Source organism: Cariama cristata, unplaced genomic scaffold (assembly GCF_000690535.1).
Source record: "Cariama cristata isolate BGI_N322 unplaced genomic scaffold, ASM69053v1 scaffold3235, whole genome shotgun sequence".
Taxonomy (NCBI): Eukaryota; Metazoa; Chordata; class Aves; order Cariamiformes; family Cariamidae; genus Cariama; species Cariama cristata.
Genome location: NW_009619052.1, coordinates 4996 through 23697, shown reverse-complemented (window position 1 = coordinate 23697; position 18702 = coordinate 4996). Strand labels below are relative to the sequence as shown.

General features: G+C 36.9%; 1 protein-coding gene across 1 annotated transcript in view; it reads right to left on the bottom strand.

Moving 5' to 3' along the window:
* LOC104162366 (E3 ubiquitin-protein ligase UHRF2-like) overlaps positions 1 to 16000 on the bottom strand; it is a 29362-nt gene extending 13362 nt beyond the window's left edge. Inside the window, exons 1-5 of the mRNA XM_009701080.1 lie at positions 15988 to 16000; positions 13987 to 14209; positions 9879 to 10002; positions 9396 to 9503; positions 5331 to 5435 (exon numbers count right to left, since the gene is read on the bottom strand). Of these exons, the coding sequence (XP_009699382.1) occupies positions 5331 to 5435; positions 9396 to 9503; positions 9879 to 10002; positions 13987 to 14209; positions 15988 to 16000 (573 nt within the window). The remainder of the gene's footprint in view (positions 1 to 5330; positions 5436 to 9395; positions 9504 to 9878; positions 10003 to 13986; positions 14210 to 15987) is intronic.
* Positions 16001 to 18702: the final 2702 nt, after the last annotated feature.

Sequence of the window (18702 nt, the reverse complement as noted above, 5' to 3'; positions counted from 1 at the left end):
TAGTAGTAAGGATAACTGAAACTGAATCATGTCATCATTCATCTCCATTAAAGTCTCACAGCTCTGTGTGCATATAAATGCTGATAGAATTGGTCTATCTGCCCAATTTTCTGATTTATTTTTTTGATAATTTCACAGTTTAGCACTGCAGTAAAAGATGCCAATTAAAAAGGAAGGGCTAAATTCCATATTTCCTTTATAAATCAATAAAAAACCCACTGCATTAAGTGCAGACCTTGAATATATCGTAATTGGTGTTTCTGAGTCTTCCCTGCAACTGTCCTTGACAGCAAGAACCTGACAGTATCATGGCATATTCCAACACAATTAAAATATTTAACCATTTCAGTGATAGCCAGTCTGGACCTCTGAACATTAAGTAAGACAGCTTCAAAGCAGGAAACAGCAGAAGGCAGCTAACTGGTGATGGAAGTAGGATAACATTTTGAAAAATAACTCCCAAATGAAAGTACTAGAAAATTACTGTTTGTGCACTACTTTCTGAGTTTTTTCTTATTCCTTTCCATGTTCCATGTGCCAAAATGGTGGATTACCAGATCTTTAAACTAAACATTAATATATGAACAATTCAGGCTACCCAATCTGGATTCGTTATCTTCTGCTCTGTTCAAAATCAGTTCCAACTTCAAACCATGTTCACCAAACATACGAGACACAGAAAGCCTTTTAACATCAAAGACACTTCTCTGTAGTGGGAGATTACTTAGCAGATACAACAGTTTTCTGAGATAACATTTTTTAATTACAATTATCTTTGACTATCTGTTGGAGATTGCTGATAGATTGTTTTTCTGAGGTCAAAAAATCCTGCAATCTTTATGAGTAATTTAATTAGCCTACTATAATCCTAGTTAAAGCAAGGCAAGAAAAATCTTGCCTGTTTAAAAGACATGCACTTACTACTTGATGTTCATTTATCTCCATACATATAATTAGAATTTGTTACTTTCGTCTTTCTTTTTATCCTGTATTTAAATAAATACTTAATATCATAAGAATTAATTTTTATAAGTGTTCATGTGAAAAATCTATGAAGTCCACCAAGTAACTCACAGTTTGACACAACAAAGATTAGTATAATTATGCAGATCCTTCACAATTTTATGAAGGGAATAGATTGATGATACTCCATATATTACACGAATATGACTAATGTCTCTTGAAAATGCATGAATTTCAGAAAGAAGGTATTTCAGTATGTTAGGCATTCACAAATAGAAATCAAGTCCTATGTCTTTGATCTAAGGCACTATTCCACACAGAATGTTTCTTGGAAAGCATGAAATATAAAAAGAGCGCCAAACGGTGCTTTGCTAAGCACTGGTAACATTAATTTCTACTTTTTAATCTGTTTTGTCATGGTGTCAAATGGGTTCCTCAATGCTCTAGAAACAACCAGATATGCAAACTCCTGCAAATGAACTTTGGAAAATCTCCGATAGGAGCAGTATAGACACAGATTCCACAGCCCATTATGAAAGAAGCTGACAAATAGGCAGATAAGACTACTTTGGCAAATGTAGTACTAGCAGTAAAAAAATTACAAAAGGCATATGTGTAACAAAATATGGCTTTTCAGAATGTGAAAGTAATTCTGAACATAATACAGGTACAGAGGAGACAATGAAATTCAGAAAATAATGCAAGAAAGGTATTTTTTACTATTAGTTAGCATTTTGCATAGACTGACATTTGACAATATAGAATAACAGAAAAGATGGATAGAAGACTGTTGCAGAATAGGAGCTGTCCTGTAAATCTGAAACGCTGATAAGAAGTAAGTATTAAAGCTACTGACCTACAAATTATGTCAAGTATGTCCGTAGTACTGGAGGTAACAAGAATGGACAAATAACATATCCGAGTGAAGAGAAAGATATTTGGTAGCTATCGTATAGTGAGATACTCAATTTTTTTCACATTACGTTGGAGCTTCAAGCAGGTCCCAAACCAGTAGGGCACTTAGACCTCAGAAACATGATGGCTTTTGAAAACAGCAAGTTTCATGGCGTCAAGCATCAGGTTTTCAGCTATATACTGAATCCCTGTGACTCACAATAGAGAGACTCTTAGTGTAATGGCTGTGATGAACTACTTATGTTGGATTTTCACTACTATAAACAGGTGGGAAAATCGGAAAGGAACTATTTCCTTGGTAACGTAGTCAGCATGGCATGATAATTCAGAAAATTTATCCAGGATACTATACCTCCTTTGTATCAGGGCTCACACTGAATTCAGATGACCCAGGTAAATCCAGCAAAGTGGTTAATAAAGCAGTAGCTCATACACACATATCTAGGTAAAAGGCTAGTCACAATGGCCTTTGGATATAAAATACTTTGACTCAGACACGAGGCTCCTATTGTCACTTGATTTGGATTTAAAGCCATTTAAGTATGCAATTCACTACAGTACTAGTACAGCACCTTTGGCACTGGGGGAACTGATCAAGTGCTTTCACTGTGCAATGCACATTACGCAGAGGTTCTTAAACACTGATATCCTCATCACAGGGCTCAGGCAAATCCAATGAGCTAAACACTGTTCATTTGCAACTAGACTACTTCAAACAAGTGGAATAGCAGATGTACTGACACCTTGGAACTGATTACTCACACACAAGATTAATGCAAAGACACAGAACATTTAAAAATGCATGGCAAGCCATTTCATGAAGTGGTTTGTGAATGCTATGTTCCAGGCATTGAATGGTTTTGGTATAAAATATCAACGAACCTAAGCAATAAGCGTATTTGCCTGGGGTCCCTTTTGAGTCATTAGAGATGCTATTCTCTTTTATACTCTCAGAATCTTTTATAAGGGGATGCGAACGATCACAGCAGGTATTATTGTCCAAGAGATTCTGAATCTCAGTTCAGAGATTTCCCGTATGATCCTATATGCAAAAGCACTTAAAGAAGAAACAGTCTTTGTTCAGATTAAACTAAGCACACCACACAATTAATTTACCATCTTTACAACACTACCTCAACCCAGCAGAAACATGGATTTTGAAATTTTTGAAAATAAACATCCGTTTTAACCCTGATACATAATAACAATGACAAAAAAAATCAGAAGGCAATTTTCAACACAAAAGTGAAATTTCTTCAGCTACTTGATTTGATGAACAGACAAGTCACTGTGATTCCACACTCATTGTTAATGTCCAATATCTAGTTTTTAAATGTTATCTATATTTTAAATGCTTTTTAAATGTTAGTCTATTCTGAAATAATTCTTAGATTTTAAATTCCTGAAAGACTTCTCAGTTTCTTCAGCTAATGTTCCTATTACGGTTACTATCAAGAACAAGACCAGGAGATCAGCAATGTTAACATATTCAAGACTCTAAAGCTAACTATTGTAATACTGTATCTGAAATAGGTAAGCCACGTAACTTGTCACTAAAATTCAAGGTTAAACATTTACAAGAGAGAGATTAATGTGCAAACATTTTATATGCATGTAATTAAGAATGAGGTTAAGCTTCATGAGCAAAACAATTTCATCCAGCGCTCATTTTGTAAGCTATGTACCCCTTCTCAGCCTTGAGGGCAGATCCCACACTTGTTACTGAACTTGTTACTGAGGTCTCCAATACATCCAGAACATCCCAACTTGAGCAAAGTTCCAGACAAGTCTGGGTCTGCAGGATTGTAAGTTTACAAAGGCACAACATAAAAATAGCATGATCTGAAATCTAGACAGTGAATTCTGTTTCCTGCAGTATATTCTTGCAATTATTTTACCCCAATAGTGAACTGTTAATTTAAAGCCACAAGAAGAGCATCAAGATGGCATGTCAGCACTGTGCATAAATAGTGCATGAAGTTTATAAACACACAGTAAAAGTCTTCCAAAATGTATTTATTTCTCAATTTTGTAAAAATTTATACACATGTACCTCTGTCATACCATTGAAATTCAAGTAAGAGTCACCTCTCTTTTCTTGTTCTCATACAATAAAGTGACTAGATGTGAGCAGAGGATTTTATCTGAATTTTTATTTAAAAGTTTCATTTGTGGAATGAGATACTGTACTTAGGATATTTATAAGTACAGAATTTTACTTTTCTGTGGATATTCTTATAGGAGTTTAATTTCAACCTTTTCCAACAAACAGGGAAAATGGAAGTAAAATCGGAAATAAAATCTGGTATAAAAAAAACTGAAGAAAAACTAATTCCAAAAATGCATCTGGGAAAAAAAAATCCCCCATTCTTAGTTTAGAGAATTGCAAAAAAGCTGACATTCATACAATTTTTTACCATATCTTCTGCAATATTTCTCCCCAAGTGTGCCTTTTCAAAATTATATATGTCATCAAGACTAGTACAGTACTTGGGTGTCCACAAAAACACATGATCACAACTTTATTTAGGCGAACTGGAAAAGACATGCAAAGGATCCAATTAAGTTTATTAAGTATTTTGAATTGAATAATTATAGCAGCAGAAATAAGGAGACATCAGTATCACCATCCAAAAAAAAAAAAAAAAAAAGAGTCTGCTTTATCCTGCACCTGATGGATGATTCAAAATTCCACCTGATGGAGCAGAACTGCAGGAAGGGATGTACCCTGTGTGAACATTATTTAATTGCAGAAAACAGTAATCTATTCATAAATAAATATTGGTCATCATCATGAGATGAAAGTCAGGCGCAGTTACTGTTTTGTTTAGCAGTGTAATTGCTGTCGTTGCTCTCCTTAGATGTTAACATCAAAGTAGAAATTTTTTCCAGTGTCTTTGGGGATCATAATACAAGATATTGAGATTTTCCTAAGAAGTTCTGAAAGTACTCATCAGTAGGAGTCAAGAACCTTCAGAACTTCATAGAATCAAGTAACATGTACCTTTTCTTCTTGGTTCATTAAAATAAATGTATCGTGTAATTAGACACACAACAAACAAATGAAGGGGCATCTTGAAAGCAATAAAAATCATAAGCAAAGCAGAATGTAAGACATATGATTTGCATATAATTACACTATCAGATTTTAAATAGTACTAAATTCAGACTCCAAAAGTGTATTGAAATTTAACTACCCTAAACAATGTAAAATCCAGCTGTAACTGACATATTCTGCTTAAGTATGAACATAAGCATTCTTTGAGAAAGATTTGCTTACATATTTGTCCCCAAAAGACTAAAACGATTCCATTGGTTATCAGCAGTAGTTATTTTTTTCACAGTCATATTTGCATAAGCATTAGTTTTAGGATCAACAACAAACATAAGTCTATCTTTACAAACATCAATACATTAGAACAGCAAAACTGTTGCTTGCATAAATGACATACCACTTCGTCTTCAAATCCTCCAGCTAATACAAGTGAATAAGCTCCATCATTACTGCGTCCATGGATTCCACCCACATGTGGTCTGTGAACACCTGCTTCACTCACCTGGCAACAGAAAATAGCCAATTTCTAGCATTTTTTTCAAAAAACCAGCCATCTACAATCACTGTTAACAATCAACTTTCTGCTTAAAATATGGTACAGGGGTGTCTGTGTAAATAGTTAATATAAGACTTTTATTAAAGGTGAGAATTCCACTTGTTTTTAAGGAAGAAAAGCCAAAAGTAAGGACACCCCAAAAATGGAAGGACAATGTAGGACAGTGTTGACACTGGAAAATGTAAAGGTACATTTTCTTCTTTGGGAAAAATCTCCATGATTCTTTCCATAAGCAGTATTTAAGACTATACTCACTGCTATACTCCATTTGCATAGTCATTTAGAACAATCCATAGCAGATGGAGAACTGCCAGTTTGGTAACAGTTTACAATTTTTAACTAAGGAAGATCACAATGACCTGTGTAAAGATCATTTTGTCAGGTACTATTAAGGTAACACACTGTAAATGTAAGCAACGCAGAGCAGCGTTATCACACTGCCTAAGGAAATAGAATAAGCCATTGCAACAACATACGGATCATAAGGTAGTTCTCCAACCAGAATTCCAATTAGTTCTCTCTGGTAATGAACATGCAACTAAGCTGCAACCAGACCACTTGAGAGCTGCAGCTGTACCATAAACTGGCAACATCATTAAAGTCTGCTGGAACATCTCTCCCACAAAAAAAATTTAATAATTGTTTCAAACTACTAGATTATATTTTTTAAAAAGACAAAACACCTTTATGAATAAAAAAGAGGCTACATACTAAATTAAGTATTTTCTCAGTATGTGATGCCAAAAATACCATTGATAGAGTGAAGGTTCCCAGTAGAAAACCAATTAGGATCCTTCTTCCTACCTTCAAATCTTCCTTCAGACCTTGACTGCCTGTTTTTAACATTCTGCCCCTCCAACTTCTGAATTCCTTTTCCCAGCCTACACTTTTAAGCAACTTCAATGAAAATTTACATTCTTCTGCTATAGTCTTGTACTTTCATAATACAATACATCAGATCAAAGGTCCAGCTGGCCAAAAATGCTCTCTCTAACAAGACAAGAGCTATGCACGGTATGAAAACTATACAAGGACACAATGATCCTTCCTTGCACAATTTCTCAGCATCCAGCTGTCTGTGGCTCAGACTTCCTAAAGTACTTATAGCTTTTGGATTCATAGTATCCAAGAGGGAAAAGAGTTGGTACTACCACTTGTCATATGAACTAGTGTTACCTTTGTTCATTTTGAAGTGGGCAGCTGACTTTTTTTTTATGACTCCTTTTGCACTGCAAAAGTATGTATATTGGTCCCTACTCATTTTTTTGCATACTGTACATCATTTTGTAGCCATCTACATTACACCACATTTTCAGTGTTCTTCCAGAATGAAAAGTCTTTCCAGCTGAATGAAAACCATTCCGTTCCTTTAATCATCCCGACTGTTGTTCATAATAATATATTTTATTTTCCTGACCCTTCCTTTCACAATAATTTAACACTTGATTTATTTTTTTGATCACTATTGGGTATTATGATGACATATTTTCAAAATTAGCTATTAGAATAGAAGATCTGTCTCCTAAATAACAAGAAGAATAAGTAGCTGAAAGTCCCCTACAAATTAGACAGCTAGAACAGTCCCCCACCCTACATTTACTATCCACAACAACTTGGCACTCTCACTTATCAGTTATTTGCCAATTTTTCCAGACCATTTAGGAGTATGCTGAATAAAAAGGCCCCACTGTTGCAGTCGTCTTTCCTGGTTTATCAAACATGTTTTCATTCATTCCTCCCTCCCTTCTTTCGTTTCCAGGTTTTATCAATTAAATTTAGGTTGCTGGCAGGTGATTCACCCCAAAGATGAACTCAGGTAAGTAATTCATGCCAAAGATGCTCTTCAGATGCTCTCTCCAGAAGCAATACTTAGTCAATTTCCTTCTAGGGAAAAGAAAGTCTGTGTCCTAAAAAACTATGCAAATCAGAAATAAAGAAATTACAGTCTCTAAATTCTCATAGATTTGCTGAGACAAACTCATTTCTCATACAAAAGACTAATCATATGAGAAACAAAAGCACAATTTAACTCTCTATGTAGAAAACAATTCAATATTAAAAAAAAGGACGAAGTATTTAATTTGTACCCAAATTAAATAATTACGTAGAAATGGTAATTGCCTTTTGATATCTAGTCCACACAGATATATATATAAAAATTAGCATTCTCTGCTTAATTTTCTGACAAAAGTAGTGCTCTAATTCTGTGCCTTTTTCCTACCAGCACTGGAAAGATTTAAAAACTGTTAGCTTTTGTGTTACCAATGGAATTCCTATCAAAAAAGTGAACTAAAAATTTCAATGACTGTTGAAGCAGTGAAAATAAAATGAGATTTTGAGTTTGTATAAGTGATTTTTAGAAACATTTTACTTATGAGACTTTACTTAATCTGGAAGCCAACAAAAAGATAACTATTTATTTCAATTCCTTTCACAAAAAAGTTCTTCAAACACACGAGAGGTCAACAAAACATCCCAAAGGATAAAAATTGAATTATTTTCCTCTTAAGCAAGTCATTTAATATAAAATTGCTGGTATCATGAACACCATAATTTTATATTACAAATTTAATTCTAATTCATCTGAGGCTTCTATTGACGATAGTGTTGACAATGGACCTCAAGGTGAGAAAGGACCAAAAGAACTAGCTGAGGTTTCAACTGCTTCACTGTGATTTCTACCAAGGACAGGAACAGAAAACTGTTGCTAAGGGGAAAAGGTCTGCTGCTAACCACATCAGCCTTAAAACTTGCATGGCCTTCCAAATCCAGAATTCTTCATACAGTACTGGAAGACACCACGATCAGAAGAAAATTGCCTGCTAAGCGTTCTCTTCTACCAATTGAATAATGAAACATCTGCTTACTTCTCACGAGAAAGCAGGTGATGAATAGTTCAGAAAACAAATAAGAAGCCGCCTTTGATTCTTGGCTTGCCCCTCCTCAAGCAGTTTAAAAAAACCTTTCTATTCTTCCAAATATGACGGAAGACATTCAGTTACAATCCTTTACACATGCGAGAGACAAAGAACTAACTGATTTTGAAAATAAAGAAGTGTGTATTTCCCCAAATAAAAACAGCAATAAAAAAAATCAAAGACAAACCAAAAATCAGTGCTATCAGATAAAGCTGCAGGAAAAGGAAGTAAGTTTGCAGTTTGCTGGACACTTTGAAACCACAGAAAATCAGTACTGGCACAAAATGAAGCTGTCCCATCCTCCCTGCTTTGTTTTTTCCTGCCCCTTTGAGTATTGGCACTGTGCTTACATAACCAAAATGTGAAATGGACTGGGAAAATTAGCTCCCCTCCCACCCCAGAAGGGATTATTTTTCTGCCAGTTGTTTTATCAATCTAGTTTAGCATAGAGCCTAAGAAATATTTGCAACAGAAAATGAGACAGGGCAAGAGACAGCAAAGGCTGAATGGACAGCTAATTCAGTAGCAGTAGAGGCTTACACTGGTTTAAGCTGTTCATCAGCCTAAAAGATGATCTGGACATCCACTACATATGAAAAAAAAAGCCCAACAGGGAGTCAATTTACAGTCATACCACCTAACATTTTCAAAATCTGCAGCTTACATCTCCTAAGTGGGAAAATCAGTTCACGTGAAGTACACTTCAGAAAATACTTGACTCTCTTCACTAAGTATCCCACTTAGAATTTTAACATGTGAAATTTGTTTATCCTCATGATAACAGACTTCTGATTAAGTGGTATTGTAAAATCAATATACTTCAACCTTCATTACTATCGGCATCACTTCCAATATTAGAATGATAATGTATTTGCTCTATTTAGTCCTGATGAAAATGGCAATTGTCAATCTAAATTTATTTTAGTGCCCAACCTATTCATTATTAATCTTACTTACTTCACCTACAGCTAATACTGAAACAACATACCTGAACTCTGAATTTCCAGGTTGTCCCAACAGGAACACCAGGTATAGGTCCATAATGATTTGAAGGAACAATAGTGCATTCCTTAGTGCGACCAACACAGGCCATGCCCTAAAAATACATCAGACAAAAAGAATTAGTAGTATAATATTGAAGACTATTTGCAAATACCAAGAAATCTGATCATTATAACAAACACATACTTTAACATATGTTAACAATTGGTAAAAGGAATGTTAATTAGGTAATATGTGTTTATGGGTTTTGGGGAGGGATAGGGGGTTGTTTTGTTTGTTTTTACCTCTAGTCACCTTAATACTTCTTCCACTGCTTTAACTGCCAGTAGATAGTGGGCAGGATTAAACATTGTCTTATTGTCTGTGCAATCCAGTACTGAATTTTGTGTAGTGCATGTATAAGTAGAATTATAGATGTAGCACATACATGAACAATCAGAGTAACAGCTGTTTCTAAAATACACTCTACCTTGCCCCAGTCTCTCTGGCTTTCAGTACTGGCAGATGGCATCTTTGCTTTCTTTTTACTCTGTTTGAGCTTTTCTCCAGCCTTTACAACTTCATTAGAATCATTTTTGCAGGAAGGACAATACCTAAAAAAAGGTTTTAGTAAATTCTCAATTACTTCATAATAATGGCAATATATTTCTTGTAGCCAAAATAGTGTCAAATTGTTTATCTTGACTGAATACTTCATGCTAGCAAACATATACCAGTTTTAAGCAGCTGAAGCCTATGGCTTAAAAAATGAACCCAACATAAACAAATACTGTCAACTTTTTTAAAAGGGCATTTCAGTATCTTTGAAGGTAGAGTGCTAGAGGCAAAACATTTAACTATTCTTTCTCACACGATATGTGAGAGGTCCCCATGTCTCCTGTATTCTCTCTTCATTCTGTCCTCTTTCATTTAGATCACGTAAAGGAGAACAGTGCTGAGATTAGAGTACGCTGCCAACCAGTACTCATGGTTTGTTTCTACGTCCTTCCCACTCTACCCTTATTTTTTGCTGCCAGTCCAATAAATTTCACTGCAGATCGCTGAATTTCAAACAAAGCCAAGGTATCATGTAATGCATGTAGATACACACACACAAATACGCACACACATGCAAGCACACACTCACTCACTCCATAACACTGAAGCCACTTGGAATACAGCACTAAGACTCATTCCAGCTAACAGAAAGCCATCCTGGTAGGACAGTAGGAAATACTAGTATGCAGTGACTACAGCAGAGAGAGAAAGGGAATACACTGGTCTTTTTGCTGCTTCTAACAACATTTTTAACCCACTTTTTTTCCATGCAAAGGCAATTGTCCATGTTTCTGGCTCCCATGGGCTGGGTTTCGCCCATACACCACTAGTGGAGGAAGCTTGATCTACACTAATATTGATAAGCTAGTTTAGATAACTACCACTACTACTACTACTGTTTTGGATTTATTAATTAACTTTTGTATGTGGATATGAATAGAATAATTAATGATTAATGTCCACAGGAACAGATTTCACTATGTCAATAAAGGTGTTGAAACATTAAGACAACGAAGCTAAATAGACAAAAAGAAATTAAAAATAATACAAGATGCTGAAATTGTCTAACATTAAGACTTTGAATAATATCACAGTTGTTTTTAAAAAAAAAAGTATGCAATGAACAATTAAGAGAAGGAACATGACATAATGCAAATTCACAAGGTGAATTAACTACTGCATTCCCTGCTTCTTGATAGGGTAACCGTATTACCTTATTAAGTTTTAAACTGAGTTTTGTGTGGAATATTAAATACTGTTTCGCATACAGAGTGGCTTAATCTCTGCAAGAGAAACTTATCATCCTTTTCCAAAATGCAGGCTTAGCCCCTGCAGAGAATTTGCCTAATTTTACACTACAAAATTACTAAAAGGAATTTTTTCCACTTTTAAAACAAACAAAATCTGTCAAGAAGTTAAGGATCAGACAGCCATGACTCTTCGCTAGTATGCAAGAAGAAGGGAGAAGACAGACCGCTCCTCTTTGGTAGGAGACACTGCTTTGCCCAGTGCATCTGCACTCCTTCTACATATGATCAAGCATTAAGACTGCACAGGGCTGACATCACTAAGTATCCCAAAATTAACTGTCACAAGCCAGCTCCGTAACAGTACCTCTCCCACTCAGTGACTTCATCCACAGATGCAACTAGCTACTTACATGAATAAATCTTAAGACTTATATCACTAGACAGGAAAAAAAAAAAAAAGAAGTTAAGAAGTTTGCAGTAATTTTTCACAACATTTTAATTATATGATTTACACTTTACTACTTGTGGAAACTCCTAATTTTTTGGCCAGAAATGTAAGTGCAAGGGTCTAAAAGTACACTTAACATATGACCCAAGGGACTCTAAAGACCATGTTGTCAGTCAATTTAATTCTTGTGTGGTTGTCTACAGAGCACCGAATCTTCTGTATGGAGGAAAACAGTCCTGGGGACCTATGCAGTGCAATTATAGTGATATTATTGGAAGAGGGTAGGGAGATCTAAGCAGTAATGGCTACACATTGAAAAAATTTCTATTCTTCAAACTTGCTCTGTAGCCCTCTGAAATAGAAGTAGGATAACTCATAAGAATGTTTCATAAGAAGCTCTTGAAAAAGAACAGGTGCCAGTGAAGACTAATACCTAATCTGAAAAACCATGTGAAGCACCCAGCAGGCCAAGATAATCTTAGTACACTAGCTAAACCAAAGAGACACTGATGACTGGTGAGATTTCAGTATCAGTATCCTGAAGCACCTGTCAACTGTATTTGAGAGCATAGAAAAAACTAGAGAGAATAAATTGTTTTCAGGGTAGAACAAAGCATCTGGGGGTTTTGTGGGAGGGGGTCACTGACTTGAAGCATATACATTCTTTTATTAGAAACTTTCCTGTGACTAGTACCGGAAAACAGATGGACTTTACTGATGCTGGAGTACTGGATTAGAGCTGGTTCTGAAAGTAAGGGGCAACTTAAGAATGGATGGACCGAACAGATGTTTACTTGCAGACAGATGGTCTCATTGAATACTTTCAATGAAGGAAGTCAAAAAAGAACTTCTCAGCTCCTATATCCAAAGGTCAGGTGCAATCAGGTAAGAATACTGCTTATGGACTGCAGTGAGTAATAAACCTCTTGTGTGTTGAGAATGGTTTCCAATGTGTGACATCAACTCACTTATGTTGACAAGTAGTAGGAAGGAAGAAGATGTCATGCACAGAGGACCAGTCCACCTTGACAGTAGAAAACTTGTTCAGACTAACATGCTGTGTAATAAACACTGTTGTATAAACACTGTAATCATTTTGCATATGCAAGAAGTGGAAGGCACATAGACAATATTCAAATAAATGCTATTTTTAGTTTCAGTGACCTATACACCTTTCTAGTAGCTACTGAAAATATTTTTTAGACAGTGTTTTAAGCCAGCAGTTCTCCAAACCCAGTGCAGAAATTTCTTGGGAAAAATATTAACTTCCAACAACAGTATCCCTGTGGCCAAATGTATACACTAAGAAGCACCTATCAATATTAATAGTCTCAATCGCCAAATCACATATTGGCATAAACACCGAACAAGTTCAGAAAAAACACAATGCCCCAGAAAACATGCATACCATTAGGCACTGACCAATAAACAAACCTACCATGGCATCCACTATAGTATAGGAGATTGAGTTATTTATTTCCAGAGAATGTTAAAACTTCCAAAGGACTTACACGATTTTTACATAAAATTTAATCACAAGGTCCACAAAGATTCCATAAAATGTATCTATAGACATCTTAGACATTTATCGATGTCCATGAAATGGAAAAATTCATTGGAATACAGTTCCGAATAATACTAATTTATAAAGGATTAGCATCTCAACTAAGTCACAGGCAGGTGATAAACACGAACAGCGTGCAAATTGTAGATAGCTAATAAAGACAAAAAACGATACAGAGTCCAAGATAACTTAATGGGCTGTTAATGGGTCCATGCAGATTCACTTCAAATTACAATTATCTTGATTTAACAATGCCGGTTAGCTTGGTTCTCCTGCTAGCAGAACCAGGGACAGTAGAAATGAAGAGTAGCAAAGTGGTGGGCCTCACACAGTGGGAGAAATGAAGGGAGTAGAGGCAAGGAGAAGACACAGGAAGGGCACAGGGGCACCAACAGGGACAGATTTTTTAGGGTGACAGTAAGAGAAGTGTTCAAGTAGTGAAGCTTGAACAAAATTACAAGCCTGGAGAAAAACCACTGTTGATAAAACACAATCAGATCAGATAATGTCACAGAAGATCATAAAGATCATAATGAATAAAATGAACATGCCAATTTTGAAAGTCCATAATGGTCATTAAAGCTTACTACTAATACTTTGTGAATGATTTAAAAGAATTACCTTGACAGAAAAGATAAGGCTTATATTAAACAGACTGATGAAAAACACAGCAGAATTAAAAAAATCTCCAATATTGTGTCTCACGAGGTGCAAATATCAAAAAGGTACCAAGTACAGAATGGCAATATAGGTAAGTAAATCATTCTTGTATATTTACCAGTCCTCATCTTCTGGTATCTTGCTTAAGGGAGGGTTCAGGCAGTATATATGATAAGCCATATTACATTCATCACACAGGAGTTGCATGTGAGCATCCTGTTTCCCACCACACAAATAACATGAACAAAACCGGCACTCCTTATCTGGATCAGCCCTACAGTGCTTGCATTCAGGGCCACTTTTTCCTGTCAAAAACAAACAAAAAGTCAAATACCATGTATCTTAGAGAAGTGTATTACTGTATCTACAGGAAAAAATTATTTCTGCACATGAACACTGCCCTCTTCAAAATGTTTTTTTCTTACAATGAGGTATTTGACTATCTAGCCTAATGGGATTCCTTCTGCTGTATAAACAAGCAGTAAAGAAAATGACTTATCGACAGCTTCTCTTATTTTCTCCTTTTCCATTCCCAACATGACACCTGCACACTGACTACAGACGGAGCCTTGCACAATCTCTAGTTGGAGTATTCTTAAATACAGCCATGAAGAAATTCCAGTTAGGTAACTAGTAACAGTCAAATGAAGTTGAAACTACAATTTGGAATAGCTCTCTTCCCCTTAAATTAAACTTACAGTTGGATAGAAGCATTAGTAATCTGAGACTACAGACAATGCCAAATCACCAGTTGTTTCACAGCAGCAGTTTAGTTTCCACACAAAGAAACACTAACTCTCTGTTTCAGCTCACTTGGAAATTTGGACCCATGAACCCCACTATGAAACAAAACCATTTGCATTGGTTCCTCAGTCAGAGAAAAAATGCTTTTATACAAGAGAAAAATATTTAGTAGCCTAAACTAGGTATGAAAGAGGGAAGAAAGCTCTGAGGCCCCCAACACAAGAAGGAAATGGACTTGCTGGAGCAAGTCCAGAGAAGGCCACAAAGATGATCAGAGGGACGGAGCACCTCTCCTGTGAAGAGCTGGGGTTGTTCAGCCTGGAGAAGAGAAGGCTCCGGGGAGACCTTCTAGCAGCCTTCCAGTACCTAAAGGGGGCCTACAAGAAAGCTGGGGAGGGACTTTTTACAAGGGCATGGATTGACAGGACAAGGGGCAATGGCTTTAAATTCAAAGAGGGAAGGTTTAGATTAGATGTAAAGAAGAAATTCTTCACTGTGACGGTGCTGAGGCACAGGAACAGCTTGTCCAGAGAAGTTGTGGATGTCCCACCCCTGGAAGTGTTCAACTCTAGGCTGGATGCGGTTCTGAGCAACCTGGTCTAGCGGGAGGTGTCCCTGCCTATGGCAGGAGGGTTGGAACTAAATGGTCTTTTATGTCCCTTCCAAACAAACCATTCTATAAATATCTGTAGCAGAATTAACACTTACAGAAGAAATGTTTGAAACACATAGAAGGTCCAGAGAAATAAGAGAAGACTTCACAAGAGAACTTGATCACAGCCCAGAGAATTCCAACATTAAAATAACAAACATTTCATTTATATGTTCTGTGCAGAAGTCATCTAGAAATGCCATGGAAGTGAATTTGAGCTTAAACTAGTCTAATACAATAAATAATAGAGTACTTCCAAACTTCTCTGGAAATAGTATTTTATCTGAAAAAAGTAATTGGCTTTGAATCAGAAGACAAGGAAGACTAGAAAGACTATTTGAGAGTTCAGAGTTGGAGTTAGGAAGCTGGAGAATCTACACACTTGAGAAAATAGAACATTTTTCTTAAAGTTTAGAATAGGCCAGAAAATGTTCTTTCGAGTACCACTCCAGAAGAAAAAAATAACCACAGATTACAGAAGTTCAGAAACTGAAACAGCTGGAATACCAACACTGGGGATAAATTTTCTTTTAAGTCCATAGGCAAACTATCTGAGGAACTTCTGAACTGTTTGACAACATCTACTTAAAAGAGTAATTCATCTAGAAGGACAAAGTGATAAGGACAGACAAACTTATTCCTGTAATAATCTTTACCAAAAATACTCAAAAGTCCTTAATTGCACAAAAAATAACACTTTCATTCTCTGGGACAAAACCTCACCGAGTGTGTCCATGACGTCACAAGCAAGTTCATTAATAAGGAATTTGAAGAGCAGTTCCACTACAAAAGTGAAAACAACCAACCATCCCAAACCCAAAACCCCCTACAGCCCTTCAGAGGCAGCATGAACATCAGATTCTTTCACAAGTGCTAAGCAGACAATTAGACAAAAAGAGAAAGGAACAAGTAACAAATCATAATATTTAAGAAAACACTGCCTGTTGCCTTGAAAGATTTAACCCTTAGGAAAACACAGAATTTTTTTCATACTAAAGGACTGCTGCCTTTCTGATACATTTTTAGGGGACACTAGAATTTGTCAAACCCCAAACATGGAGAACCACTGCAGGTTTCTCTGACTACCATGAGAGAACATAATTCAAGGACAAGCTTACATCTTTTCTCAGTTTTTTATTTTTTTCACCATGAGCCATTGTCCAAGTTGCTGCCTTCAGAAGCTGTATAGCTTCTCAGTTCCCTGTGAGTTAGTTTGCTTGGATAACATAAGCAATCAAAATAAATATTTCTTTTAGGACTTGAATCTTCACTAGAAAGATGAGGTGGATTCCTGAGGTATCCAGAGGAGTTCTGCATACTTTTACATTTTTTCTAAGTGTACTGAGAGGGAAAGGAATGACTAAGTGTTTACAGAAATCCCAGCCCCTTTTTTAGGAAAAATTTGTCCTCCCAACTGAATAGACTTTACAGAAAATTTGACCCACATGGATAAGATATCAGTGTAAAACCTCTGTGGAGAGAAACTCAAGATTGAAAGTCTTATAAGAAAGCGGGATTGGAATGCCAGGTGTTGTGCTCTATCTGCAGTCTTTCTGGAGGACCTTGAAGAATACTTTTGTCTTCAAAGGTGGAAGCAACTAGACTTAGAGAGGGAAGGGGATGGAGTTTTGAGTAACAAAGAAGAGTTAGGGGCTGCTGATGTATTAGGAACCAACAGGGAAACACCTGTGAAATGCCTCAAAGGAATTAGGGCTTTTTCCTCTAAGAAAGTGACATGGTCAAGAGCCCAACTGAAATGTCTCTACACTGAGGCAGGTAGCATGGGTAATAAACAGGAGGAATTGGAAGTGATTGCAGAGCTGGAAAGGTATGATCTGATCGCTATTACTGAAACATGGTGGGATAAGTCGCATGACTGGAGTGCTGCAATTGATGGCTATAAACTGTTCAGAAGGGACAAGCAAGGAAGGATGGGCAGGTGATCTGCCCTCTGTGGACTGATTGCACAGAGGTGTCTTTGAAAAACAGGGATGAACAGATCAAGAGCTTCTGGGTGAAAAATAGAGGCCAAGCCAAGAAAGTGAACCTCATGGTTAGTGTTTATTACTGGCCACCCTATTGAGGGGAACCTGTTGATGAAGTGTCCTTACTTCAACTGCAGGAAGCATCACGCTCACAGGCTTTGATCCAGCTGTGGGACTTCAGTCACCCTGACATCTGCTGGAAAAGCAGCACAGCAAGCTGTAAGCAGTCCAGGAGACTCTTGGAGAGCAGAGGATAATTTCTTAATCCAGGTGATATATAGCCCAGTCACAGGAGAACTGTTACTGGACCTGTTGCTTATCAACATAGATTAACTAACTGGAGAGATCAAGATCAGTGGCAGCCTGGGCTGCAGGGATCATGCCCTGGTGGAATTCACAATCTCAAGGAATATGGGGCCAAACAAATGCTCAAATTTTAGGAGACTGAACTTTTAGTTAAGGAATAAATGGATGGGACTCCCTAGGAAACTGCCCTCAGGGATAAAGGAGCAGAATAGAGCTGGCAGCTTGTCACCATTTAAGGCTGGGCCAACGCTTAAAGTGGACGGCAGATGCTCTCTATTAAGCCCCTTCTTCCCCAGAAGGGAAAGGAGAGGAGAAAAGCGAGAGACACAGGCTGGAAAATTAAAACTACTTTAATAAAACAATAACAATGAAAAAAGTATAATAATATTGATACTAATACTACTAATAATAGCACTAAAAATACACAAAACCAATACTGAGCTTCCCAATGATGATCACAGAATTGCGTGCACGGTGGCTCACATGGCCAATGCCACAATGTGGGCACTCAGATGTCCAGGCCTGGACTCCACAGCAGATGGGAACCGGATTTAGGAATGCATGGATGAGGACCAGAGGCAGGAGAACGAGCAGGGTCCCACAACGATGCAGGCCATGAAAGAAGAAGGGCTGAGCCCCATGATCCCTTATAGCTTTATACTGAGTATGACGTGTACAGGATGGAATACCTCACTGGTCAGTTTTTGGTCACCTGTCCCATCCGCACTTTTCCACAGGCACGGCCCTTTTATACCTTTTCACTTGTGGACCATAAGAAAGCCAGCAGTGAACTTGGTTTCTGCAGGAATAAGTATAAACATGGGCCTTTCTGCATACTGATCCTACCATTACTTTAGGAACAACCATAAACATCACATATCATCAACTCTGAAAGCAGACACTGTCTGAAAAACCTGTAGTCAACTTCAGAAAGTGCAGTTACTTAGAAGAAATTCAACTGAACGAAAATCTGCTGAAAGCAGAAATAGTCCTGTTTTAGCCAAACCAGGACACAGCTCTTTAAGGACATTTTTCTTAGAGCACAAGAGCTCACAATTCCCATGTATGAGCAATCAGGCAAGGAGTGCAGGAGACCAGCATGACTCAGTAAGGACCTCCTGGTTAAATCAAGACATAACAAGGAAAT